The sequence below is a fragment of the Xiphias gladius genome, chromosome 20 (assembly GCF_016859285.1).
Source record: "Xiphias gladius isolate SHS-SW01 ecotype Sanya breed wild chromosome 20, ASM1685928v1, whole genome shotgun sequence".
In the NCBI taxonomy this organism is placed as follows: domain Eukaryota; kingdom Metazoa; phylum Chordata; class Actinopteri; order Istiophoriformes; family Xiphiidae; genus Xiphias; species Xiphias gladius.
Genome location: NC_053419.1, coordinates 16685569 through 16698275, shown reverse-complemented (window position 1 = coordinate 16698275; position 12707 = coordinate 16685569). Strand labels below are relative to the sequence as shown.

General features: G+C 36.7%; 1 protein-coding gene across 2 annotated transcripts; it reads left to right on the top strand.

The window, feature by feature from the left end:
- The first annotated feature begins 1820 nt into the window (after window positions 1-1820).
- Window positions 1821-12707, top strand: LOC120805928 (alanine--glyoxylate aminotransferase 2, mitochondrial-like). 2 transcript variants are annotated; one of them, XM_040156492.1, is made up of 14 exons: window positions 1821-2042; window positions 3867-3955; window positions 4086-4276; window positions 4398-4521; window positions 4624-4718; window positions 5082-5175; window positions 5791-5884; window positions 7047-7147; window positions 7449-7541; window positions 8250-8382; window positions 9609-9697; window positions 9881-10030; window positions 11746-11844; window positions 12415-12707. In XM_040156492.1, the coding sequence occupies exons 1-14, from the start codon at window positions 1946-1948 to the stop codon at window positions 12514-12516; spliced, it is 1551 nt and encodes a 516-aa protein (XP_040012426.1). In that variant the 5' UTR covers window positions 1821-1945; the 3' UTR covers window positions 12517-12707. The 2 variants fall into 2 exon arrangements, with proteins under 2 accessions (XP_040012426.1, XP_040012427.1); XM_040156493.1 differs by lacking the exon at window positions 1821-2042 and adding an exon at window positions 2067-2148.

Below are 12707 nucleotides of genomic sequence, written 5' to 3'. Positions count from 1 at the left end.
ACTACAAGTAAAAGTCCTGCATTCATAATTTAACTGAAGCAGAAGTACAGAAGTATTAGCAGTAAAACATACTTAAAGAATCAAAAGTAAAAGTACTCAGTTTATTACTAATGATTATTGTGTTAGTATTTTAAAGTTGCAGCTGGATGATGTGGAGCTAATTTTAACTATTTTATAGATGGCTGCATCTAATAATTATTTTCGCTGATTAATCTGCTGATTATTTATTCAATTAATAGACTGATTGTTTGGTTTGTAAAACTTAAGAAAATAGTGGGAAATGCACATAACAATTACCCTGAGTCCAATGAGGCACCTTCACAGTGCTTGTTTTTTCTGATCAATTTATCATGTGTAATATGATTATCAGATTATTTGCCAGTTAGTTTTCTGTAAATCAACTAATTAATTAAAATACTCAAGATACCCAAAATAATTGCAAGTAATTCAAAATGTTCCTTAAGTACAATACTTGAGTAAATGTATTTAGTTACATTCCACCACTTCACCAATATAGATAATATATAGGTCTACAAGAGATTAAGCCTATAGTGGACTTTGTTTATAAATGCAACTTTGTTTTTCCTCCCATTTTACATTGCTAATTTATTTATTTATCTTATATTTAACGTTAGGAATGTACAGACATTCAGCTAAAAACTAGTAAAATGGTGTATTCTTACGCAATTCAAAGCAACAGTGTGCAAAACATAAATAGTCAAATCATATCCAAAAATAATAAGACAATTAATAATAGGATTAAAAGACAACTGAAAATTACTCGGGGAACACATCAAATAATTCTTATAGTGTTCCATATTTCACTAAAGATAAACTTCTCCTTCACAAATGGATTACCAAATAGGCAAAGTGAGCAACTGCCCAGGCACCCCACACTCCCAGAGGCCCCTAAAGCCCCAGGTTTACTACATACCATTTGGGTCTACATAATTTGATTAATTTGAAATTTGTTTGAAATTTGGGCCACTGAAGTAGAATATCAACTATGATGGCTCCTCTTTCCTCCATCTTGTGGCTTTGTCGGTCTTTTAGAGGGGCCCTGTGTCAAAATCTAGTTTTAGGACCTTAATTGTTTGATCTCATTTTTTTTAAAGTTTGTTTTATCAAATTGTTTTAATTCTCTGTGTGTCAAGGAATTAACAGAATTAATAGAAAACCTCAGGCAAGGTAATATTAATCCATCATGGGAGTATTGTAAGGTTGCAACAATAATTATTTTCATTATCACAGTTCTGACAATTACTTTCTTTAATATTAGATTGATTGTTTAGTCTATAAAATGTCAGGAAATAATGAGAAATACCCTCATCATTCATTGAAGCCTAAGTTAACATATTCTAAATGCTTTATTTTTGTCAAACATTCACTTTTGAGAAGCTGTTACCAGTGCATTCTTGCTCAATCGCTTACCAGAATTGGTGTCAGTTGATTTTCTGTAATGACTAATCGTTTAATCAAGTAATTATTTCGGTTTTAAAGTACTGCAGTGTACAGTGGGAAGTCAATAGGGGCCCAACAACAAGCTTTTTCCCTGGGGCCCCATAGGAGGTTCATGCATCACAACAACAACAAAACAAATGACTGCATGACTGCGTCTGGTTCAGTCTTACAAAAGGTGCAGTTATCACCTATGTCTGTGAATTTGAATATTGTTGTGTTACATGGGTAAACATTATGCGGGATGTTAAAGCGAATATCACAGAGTCGGTTCGCGGTAACTCCTGAGGTGTACACATGCGGCTCGCGTACGTGCGCACGCATCCTGTGACGTCGCAGAGGGGGTCACGTCGGCGGTGGTGCCGTGGGTCATTGGCTGCTCGATGACCGCCCATCTTAGGTACTTTTTTACAGAGAGGGAAAAGCCCGAAGCAAAGAAGACTGTGAAGGGAGTAGGACAGTTGTGTGCCCTCTGTACCTGCGCAACATGTATAAAGTTGCGTCCTGTCTAAGTGGCCGGTGTGCAGTTTTAATGGGACAGTCCTGCTGTCGCCCCGGTTTGGCCAAATTCCACTTGGCTAGTGGTGAGTTACCATGGAGACGGACCCAATCCAGAACTAACTGGTTGAGCCGGTTATGGTCTGTTAGTGCCGCTTAAACAACCGGTACAGGAGGGAAATGTTTTTTGAGGTAATGTAGAAAGTTGTTTATAAGCTTTAACAGGCTTTAAAATGCTGCTAAAGTTACTCAAGGTAACACATTGACCAGTTGTAGCCCGAATTAACGTTAATAAATCCATAAAAACCTAACGTTAACTAGCTTGGTTAAACAGAAAATAACATTACGCCCAGTTGACAGTTTATTAGGTACACTTAGTCTAAACTACTGCAGTCTAATACAACAGTCCTGCAATAAGTCCTACCTTCATGAAGTTACTATTAGGGCTGCAACCAACGTTTTTTTTTTTTTTACAATATCATTAATCTGCTTCCATTAATCGTTTGGTCTATGAGATGTCAAAAATTAATGAAAAAATGGCAATCCCGACTTTGCAGAGCACAAGGTGACTTCTTTAAATGTCTTATTTTATCCAACCAACTGTCCAACTCCCAAAGGTATTTAGTTTAATTTGAATTTAGTTTACAATAATATACCACAAAGAGCAAGCAGCAAAACACACCATTTGGGAAGTTATAACCTGAGAATACGTAGAATTTTTTTTTCTTTTGCTTGAAAAATTAAAATCAAAATAGTAGCTCGATATTTTTCTGTCACCTGACTAATTGATTAATTGACTAATCGGTTCAGCTCTATTTGTAATGTTCAGTTTTTGTAGAAACTGTATTAGAGAAGTTTTGATTCCACTGTATGTGTTTGTGGTGCTGAATTATATTATGTTATACTAACAGGTGCTTCTGTTATTTTGTCCACTCCTTTTATATCCATGAGGTAAAATAACAGGTGTTTCTGTTATTTGATCCACTCCTTTTATATCCATGAGGCAAAGCTAAATGACAGAAGCACTTCGCAGTATAATGCAATTCAGTTCAGCAGCACCACAAACAACATCCTCCAAAATGTTGATATAGTCGAATCAGTACCTCACAAAAACTGAACATTATTCATGAAGATAGGATTCATTACAGGGCTGTTTTATTAGACATTATAAGTTTCAGTTAGGTGTACCTAATAAACTAGCAGCTGAGTGTATGTTGCATGTATGTGTATGTCTCAGGCACATTATTCAAACACGATATATTTGATATGGTGATGTAAAAATACGAGTGACTACATCAGATTAGAATGCAGCACAAGATGTTAAAAAGATAGTAACTGAAATACAATTCTTTAAGTCATATTATGCAATCTAATTTAAAACAGGACTGGTTAAATGCAGGCAGGATAGTAAGAGGGTATGGTTAAGCACATGCTATCTAGACCTTTACATAATCTGCTCTCCTCTGTGCAAGATAAATGTTTCTTCCAGGGTTGAAATACAGCATTCAATTTTGCTTTGATAATATGTACTGAATGGCTTCCACCCAGACCAGAGGTCCATCTACCTCATATTTTACAGCCAAGTGTAAACAGGCAGCATTTTATCTTGCGTTGCACAATGTGAGGTCTAAGGTGAATTAAAAGTGTTTAGTGTCAGCCAGGTTTTAATCTGATTACCTGCGAGCAAGAAAATTCTGAATGTAATGAACACAATAAAAGCATCAATGCATTTTTCTATCAACTCAGGTTTATAAATTGAATGTGTGTCTGTCCTCTGAGTAAAATGTCACTTAACCGTTGATTCCCAAATGCCACAGCAATGTCGATCAGCCTCAGACAAGTAACACAGTCAGATCATGAAGTTCCTCTTAACCCTCACTATCTGAACTTCAATTGCAATTGTTTCACAGGTCCATTATGTCAGAAATCAGACTTCAGATACCCACCCACAGACATCCCAGAGATGCCCCCCTGCAATTTCAAACCAGAGGAATACAAGGTAAAAACAACATCCTCCATGCATACAGTACAGTGTTTATAGCATTCTGACAAGCTCAGCCTAAAGGAGAAAAAAAACAAATAAAGATCCTATACTGTAACTCCTATTCTGTGTATTTGTCGCTGTCCAGGGAATGACCAAAGAGCGTATGATGGAGATCCGCAGACAGAACTGTAACCCCATGACCATGAAGGTTACCTACTATAAGAAACCAGTGTTCATCCACCAGGGATACATGCAGTGGCTTTGGGATGTGGATGGGAAACGTTATCTGGATCTGTTTGCCGGTGTAGCAACTGTCAGTGTGGGCCACTGCCACCCGTAAGGTCTATTTTTTTCCTTGCTTTGTGATAATGATCTTATTCTGATATACAGTTTGTACTAAAAGAATGACTGCCAATTGGTGTTATCTCTATCTGATTTCTGATATCTGTGTGTACAGGAAAGTAACAGCTGCGGCAGAGCAGCAGTTGAAGAGACTGTGGCATACTACTAACATCTATGTTTATCCTCCTCTCCATGAGTATTGTGAGAAACTAGCTTCCTACTTCCCAGATCCTCTTAAGGTACTGTGGTGGATTTTTATTTTGATCAGCAGAGGGTACAAGCCTTGATCATTATGTAGGCTAAAGTGGAAATGTTTGCTGCTCTGTTTTCCACCTGTCCAGGTGATATACCTTACCAACAGCGGCTCAGAAGCCAATGACCTGGCTATGTTGATGGCGCGACTCCACACAGGCAACTTTGATATCATCACTTTCAGGTACACGTCTTATTATGAATTCTCAGTGGAGAAAGACATCCTTTGACATCCTTCTGTGCTTCATAAATATGTTAAAAAAATATATGAAGCTGGTAATGTTTTTATTTCATATGTTTTTCAGTAATATATTCTTTTTCCCCTTTAATTCAAGATTCTGTTTGGACAAAAATAGACTATATATGAGGCACAGACAGGAGAAGCACACAGTTTTTGTAAACAACAGATTACAAGTTTGATGATTCCAGCTCCTAGTCAGTATTCTCATATCCATTCAGTATGTCACACATTGTTTAGCTTGATAGCTTGATTGTTAAAAAGAGTTTTGTGTAAATTTCCAAAACGTTGTTGAATTTTGTCTTCCAGAGGATCATACCACGGTGGCAGCCCACAGACAATGGGTCTTACTTCCAATGCAGCGTATAAATATCCCATTGCAAATGGTTTAGGCTGCACAAATGTATGTCTACATGAATGTATTACAATGCCATGTTATAAGAATAGCATACAATTGACAATGCACAGTATAATTTCAATTTTAATTAGGGTGAATATATAATATGTTCATATAGATGGACAGATGCATGTGTGATTAAAAAAAAAAACATGTTACAGAAGAAAGAGAAAAAAAATGTGAAATTCAATTCTCCCAATTAGTGCATACCCACAATTAGAAGCAGAAAGAATAAACACACACACACACAACCACACACGCACAAACTGCTCAGGCAGCATCTGTCTGAAAAATAGCTGCCATTCCAAGCAGATGTTCCAAGCAATATGTTTCTAAGCTCAAAATGCGTTGGAGTGAATTAGCTGTTACTCCAAACATTTATTTGTGTACTCTCTGACAACTGAGTGGGTATGTTATGTGCATTAATTGGACTTATTTAATTTCACAACTTTTTGCAGTAAGCAGTTCTGTTTTCCTCTCGTTTTTCTGCATTGATTCCATAGATTCATCTGAAATATACAGGTGGATAACTTTTTTGATGATTTCTTCTTGCTGTGTTAATTATGAGTGACTGTTGCTGTCAGGTTTACCCAGCTGATTAGGTTTCTGCTCAAAAAACAGACCATGTGTCCTGATGTGTTCAGAGGTCCGTGGGGAGGAAGCCACTGCAGGGACTCGCCTGTTCAGACCATCAGAGAGTGTAGCTGTGCCCAAGGTACACACACACATGCACGCATGGCTCAACACAATCACGCTGTTCGCATACAGTAAATAGGAAAAAACACCACAGTTGTCAGATTAAGCATTACAATCCCTTTTGCAATATTCCTACAAAACATTAACTGTACTTTCATTTAATGTGTTGTGTTCATGCAGTGATAAAGAATGATTCACGTTGGAAGTTGTATGCGTTTTAATTTTGTTTCTTTTTAACTGCATTTGAATTAGCATACACCGCAACATCCAACTGAATCTTTTTATAGAGTGAATGCTTGATTTTTGAGTTTTGTGTCTTTATCAAAGGTGAAAAACATATTAAGGTGTTTGCCCAGTTTTATATTCATATTTCAGTGTCTCCATAACTGCTTAAAGGGATGTTAAATTAGTTAGTTAAATTATGTGCTGTTTTTACAGCAATTTCAATACACAGAATGTATTCTCTTCTATAAAAGCTGCCCACAAGTCATGAAAACCTGTAAACCGTATAAACCTGAAAATGAGAAAAAAAACTCTAGAATTGCCTAGAGTCTCCTACTGTTGATCATTTGCCCTTTTTACCTTTAACCTTTTACCATTTTCAGGAATTTTAGTTATATAGTGTGCCTGTCAGCGCGAGAGTGTATCTGGAAATGGTCAGTATGTTACCATATCTACTGTGTACTGTACTGTACACAGAACAAACAACTTTTATGCTGCAATATATCAATATCAATATGCTGCTCTGTCTTATATAGTATAATATAACACACAGCAGCAGGGTTTGCTGTTTTTAAGTGGTCGGCAATATGGTCAAAATCCGTATCGCGGTATTTATCAGAGCCTTATCTCAATCCACAAAATAAAATATAGTTATAAAAATATTCATGATCACATTAAAAGAGTTCAAATTTCCTTTTCAAAAAGTGTTTAGCATCTCACACTGTGAATAGTCTTGGTAAGCATTAATTTATCATTCATTAACTGTGACCCATGTAGTAATATGAGCATTTCCTCATGATAATATTTTATGGAAAGATGAAAAATAATATATGGAATCATTGTTCAACCCATAGCTTTAATATAAAGGAAAGCATTATTTTTGGAATTTCACATTTGTATACACAGGCTAATGTCTGTAGTAGTTTGCTATAAAGGACTTGTCTTTGTTTATTCCATAGGTCATTGCATGGCAAATGAACAGTACATCAGACAGCTCAAAGAGACATTTGCTACTAGTGTCCCCAGTCAAATTGCTGCTTTCTTTGGGGAGCCCATTCAGGTACCATATTCCATTGTAGGGTATTCAAAGAAATTTACTCTTAGAATTATAAATGTTACTCAAAACCATGTCTGTTGCTGATCTGTTACTTTGCCACATTGAATATTACCATATTTTACTGTATGTCATAGATATACTATTTACAAGTAAATACACAATTACACTTGTTGCATTCAGCTTACATTAGAAAAGTCTGAACAGAGTCCTTTGTTATCATGCCATCTTTGTTTATTGTTTTCTCCAAGTGCTTGTTTTAATTAAGATGGGACCATGAGGATGTGAATGTGTTTGGTTCATACAGGGAGTCGGAGGAGCTGTGCAATACCCTAAAAACTACCTCAAGGAAGCTTATACACTTGTGAGAGAGAGAGGAGGGATCTGCATTGCTGATGAGGTTAGATACATATTTTTAATATTTTTAGATTTATTTATTTTTTTATTCACAATTTAAACTCAGACTATGGATTCATTCAAAAAAATTCTACATGTTTTTTTAAATACTGGAGCCCTTTGAGAATTGTACTAAGATTGATAAAGGATGAGCTCTCTTGACCCTCACCTCTATTGTTTGTTGCTATGGTTGTCTACCTTCTTTTCTATGTTGGAGCTGACCTTACGTGTTGATAGCCCTCATGACAAGAAACAAATATTTCTATTTCAAATACAAATACATCTGTTATCATTAATTTGTTGGTCACTATAAGCAACTCCTTTCACAGTGTACATAGTTGTTTGAACCACTGTTAATATAAAAATATTGATCACTGCAGCTTTAAGAAAAGTAAAACACCTACTGCTCATGAGATAACAAGTCAATGTTTGAGTTGAGTTGGCTTGTCATTTATCTCAACACAATTACATATCTTGTCAGAATTACTTATCTTGAAAGATAACAATTTTTGCACATGTGAGCTTACAATTCCATGATAAAGTTGCCATGTTATTCCCAAGAGAGAGGCATATAAAGCAAACATCATATTGCACAGCTTTCTAAGGTTAAGTACTAATGGACTGCAATGGTGTCTTTCAGTATGTTTCCATCCCTTAAGCACTTCTGTATAAAGATGCAAATAAACTTAATCATCTACTTCGTGCCTAACAGGTGCAGACTGGTTTTGGGCGAACAGGAAGCCACTTCTGGGGTTTCCAAGGGCATGATGTCATTCCTGATATGGTTACAATGGCGAAGGGAATTGGTAATGGATTCCCAATGGGAGCTGTTGTTACAACACCAGGTGAGATAATACTGTAAGACATAAAACCCTTGTTTGAAAATCTGCTTTTATATTTGTAAAAAGATTAAATACAATTATAGAGTCATGTATTGTTAGTTTAAATTGACAAGATGCATGGGAAGAGATGAAACAGCCTCTGTTTGGTTTCTCAGGTATTGCTGAATCATACAGCTTTACTTTGTGAGTTGAGAGTTGGGGCCCATACCACTAAGCAGTCTAAAAGCAATGATTGATACATAGCTGGATGGATTTATGAATAATGAAGAATGATTAACTGTAGCAGCTTCTTATTTAAAAAACAAGAAGAAAACATACTATATTTGAACCATTTTAAGAATGTCATATTGTCATGCAGACCAGAAATTATGCAACATTTAAAAAAAATATTTTCAGCATGTAATAGTTTACTTTTACTTAATTCATCAGCATCTCAGGTGCACTTTATTCACTGAATTGTAACAGAGTAATTATGGGATTGATCACTTTTTGATGTATGTGGGTGAACTAAATGATAGATTCTCAGACAGTCACTCACCAGTTGACCTAAAAGCAAGCTAGGCTTTCTGCTGAATGAGGAGGACAGAGAGGGCATATCAGTTGCATTTATGAATACCTATGACGTGCGTGTATTGTGTCAAAGTGCACAGATTATAGGGACTAAAAGGTGGTCATTAAGGGGCCCTTTCTGGCCCTAATCCATCTACACAACAATATTGAAGACCTGTGAGAACTGTACTAAGATTAATAATAAAGAAAATATCCCAATGCTGTCAGGATGAGCTCTTTTGACCCTCACCTCTATTGTTCGTTGCTATGGCTCTCTACCTTCTTTTCTTTATGTTAGAGCTGACCTTATATGTTGATTACCAGAAAGAATATCCTCATGACTTGAAACAAGTACATCTATTTCTGAAAGTGGATGTGTGATCACAGGTTGTTCATTGTGTTATTTGTTGAGGTAGCTAGTTGCTATAGCTCTCTCTTAGTAATCAACCTTTAGATGCACAATTACTTTACTCAAAGACCCCACAGTTTTGTTTTTCATGTCACTCTGAAATTGTACTTGGTGACATTTCTATTAAGGTACAGAGGTGATAATTAAGCACTTTGATACTTCCACAATTCATTCCTAATATATGCAGTCTGAGGAAATATTTTTGGCTGAGGTTTTAATTCAAAGCAGCAGCGGGTGAAGGTTTGAGCTTGTTTGTTCATGTGTTTTCCAGAAATTGCCGCCTCATTTGCCAAGGGGGTTCACTTCAACACCTTTGGAGGAAATCCTGTAGCTTGCGCCGTTGCTTCATCAGTGCTTGATGTAAGAATTAATCTTCCCTTTCTACATCAGTCCTGTTCATCAGCACAATAGAGCTCAGTTTTGATGAAAATTGAATTTACTTCTCCTTATTATTAATGGAACTGCATTTGAAAACTAAAACTTAATAATCACCAAAGCAAACTGAATTATAACCGAAACTTGAGTAACTCTTTTACTTGACAGACTATCAAAGAGGACGGTGCTCAGCAGATCAGTCTTGATGTGGGCACCTATCTGATGACAGAACTGGCAAAATTTAGAGACAAGTATGAGATTATCGGTGATGTCCGTGGAAAAGGCCTGCAGATCGGTGTGGAAATGGTCAAAGACAAGGTATTGAGTTTGTAACAGCAGTGACACTCACCTCTCCACACATGCTTGTACACATGTGTGTCTGTGCTGTGCTTCCCGGGGGCATGGTTCAGCAGTGCCCCAGTTAACCATTAGCCGGAGCAGCAGTGACCATCTCTAAATGTGAACAAAACAATCTCAGCTGCACCGCATTTAGTACTGACTGAAGTTCTGACATTCTTCTTTTTTTCTGTTAATACTGGCAGAAAATGTTTTTTAAAAGAGTCAGTAAAGGGAGGACACAGTACAGAAAATTCTGATGAAATAAGAATAAAATCTGAAATGTTTTATTTTTGAGGCACTTGCAATAATTTTGTCAAATATCTTTCTGTATCAGCATTGTTAAGGATGTTATTTTGGCTAATTTTCTTTTTTGCTAAGGCAGTTTTCCTGTATTTGGCAAATGTCATCATGGTTTGTGAGGAAAAATTTGCTCGACTGCGTAAGTTTTCAGTGTGACTTTTGTGGCAGCAATTTAGGTAGCAGGATTCTGGCCTCTTTAATGCCATAATTTGCTTTATTTTAACCTGGAAGCACTTACAGCATTCTCTGCTAGAAGTGCTGCATGTATAAGCAGTAAACACCATAAAATGTAAAGTAGCAAGCAGAAATTATTCAGAATTTTCATAATGACCTATAGGAAACAAATGGCAATTGTAATGGCAGGAAGTAAAAGCAATCAAATGTTGACATTCATTAAGACTGACTGAAAGGAACTTAAGCTAACATGAACTATAGCCTCAAAAATGACCATCAAATTGAATAAACACTTCAGACAATCTCACTAAACTAAATCTGACAAAAAAAAAGAATTTTAAACTCATTCACCCCCCCTGGGTGTCCCTTACAATGGAATAAGGGGAGGTTGTCTTTCTTTTTATTCAACTCAACCTGGAGAAATGTTGCATCTCACTACTCAATTTTCTATGCGAAAAATAGCATCCGCTGTTTTGAATTACATTTCAAATAAGTAACTAGTTTACAGTGACCAGAAATGTATTATCCCTGGAGGAAATTGTTCTATGCTGCCGTGTTTTAACTGCCTGCCTTTTACCCAACGGCTGTTATTAGCCTGGAAATTGTAGATGTTGTTGACTAATAGTTGAAATCTTGCCAAGTTGGCCTTGCCAGTTTTCAGATGTATAGCATCTCAAGCCAGTTGGTAATTTGAGGCTAGGTGCTTGAGTCACAATCGAATAATTATTGGCCACAAGCTGTTGGACAGTGTTCATATACACCGATGAGCCAAAACAGCTCTGACTCGCTGATGCATGGACTCTACAAGACCTCTGAAGGTGCCCTGTGTATCTGCCACTGAGACATTAGCAGCAGATCCTTTAAGTCCTGTAACTTGCAAGGTAAAGCAACTGCAGATCACACCCAGCACCCTGTCGCCATAGCGTGGTTTGTCTGTCCTCAGTCTATTGTGGGTAGGTAATCACCACTGCTGACTGGGAGCACCCCACGAGTCTTGTTTTTTCTCAGATGCCCCGACCCAGTCGACTGGCTGTGATAATTTGCCCCTTGTCAAAGTCGCGCAGGTCTTTACACATTCCCATTTCTCCTGCATTATTCGCTTCATCTGTGAGTGGTCATAATGTTTTGGGTCACTGTTGCAGTTAGTTAATTTTGTTACTGTGGTAACTATAACACACCCTATCTCATTCATCCTTTCACCTTTTCTCTATCATCCCCAGGCCAGCAGAGACCCGCTCTCTACTGAGGCAATGAGTGATATCTTTGAGGACGTCAAGGACATGGGAGTCCTGATAGGGAAAGGAGGAGTGTACGGACAGGTAAAAGCACTCACCTTCTGTCCCCTCTGTCAGTTAATTTTTTTGCTGGGTAAGAATGTGGTGAAAACACTTACATCAGATATATAGATAGATATATATATATATTGTCTGAGACCATGAATGGGAAAGTGGTCTCAGAACTTTGGACCCCACTGTATATACATATCTATATATCTATATATCTATATATATATATATATATATATATAGATAGATAGATAGATAGATAGATAGATAGATAGATAGATAGATAGATAGATAGATAGATAGATAGATAGATAGATATAGATATAGATATAGATATAGATATAGATATATATATATATATATACACACTGTGTATATACAGATATACACAGTATATATACACTATTTGGCCACAATATTAAAAACCAGTAACTGGTATTAATGTTGTAGCTGATCGGTGTATGTTCAAGACTGAAGTGCATGCTCTGCCATCAGTATGTGTCAGAATAAGGAACCCGATCTGGTCAGACGTTTTCCTGGTAATCAGTATCTCTGGTACTCCATAATCTCTGCTCTTGTTTTCTGTTTTTCCCAACATTTCAGACCTTCCGTATTAAACCCCCTATGTGCATCACAATGGAAGATGCAGATTTCTTCCTGGCAGTTTTTAACAAGTCCATCCAAAACTACATGGAACGAAGATGAAAGTCATTTTGACCTGAGGAAGAGTACTTCTGTTATTACCTTTGCATAGCCATTGTAAAACGGAACTTTTTAAACTATGTTTAATTATGTTGTAACTACAAAAAACGTATCACACCTTACATACCTCATTAATGAAATTAGAAAAAATCTTGTACAGTGCCTTTCTAACAAGTGACTGGAAGTTTTTGGAC

Excerpts from the sequence above, each read along its gene's own strand:
- LOC120805928 (XM_040156492.1), top strand. The coding sequence starts at position 1,946 with ATGTATAAAGTTGCGTCCTGTCTAAGTGGCCGGTGTGCAGTTTTAATG. Across the intron at positions 3,956-4,085 it reads TCAAACCAGAGGAATACAAG|GGAATGACCAAAGAGCGTAT; the intron begins GTAAAAACAACA and ends GTCGCTGTCCAG. Across the intron at positions 4,522-4,623 it reads ACTTCCCAGATCCTCTTAAG|GTGATATACCTTACCAACAG; the intron begins GTACTGTGGTGG and ends CCACCTGTCCAG.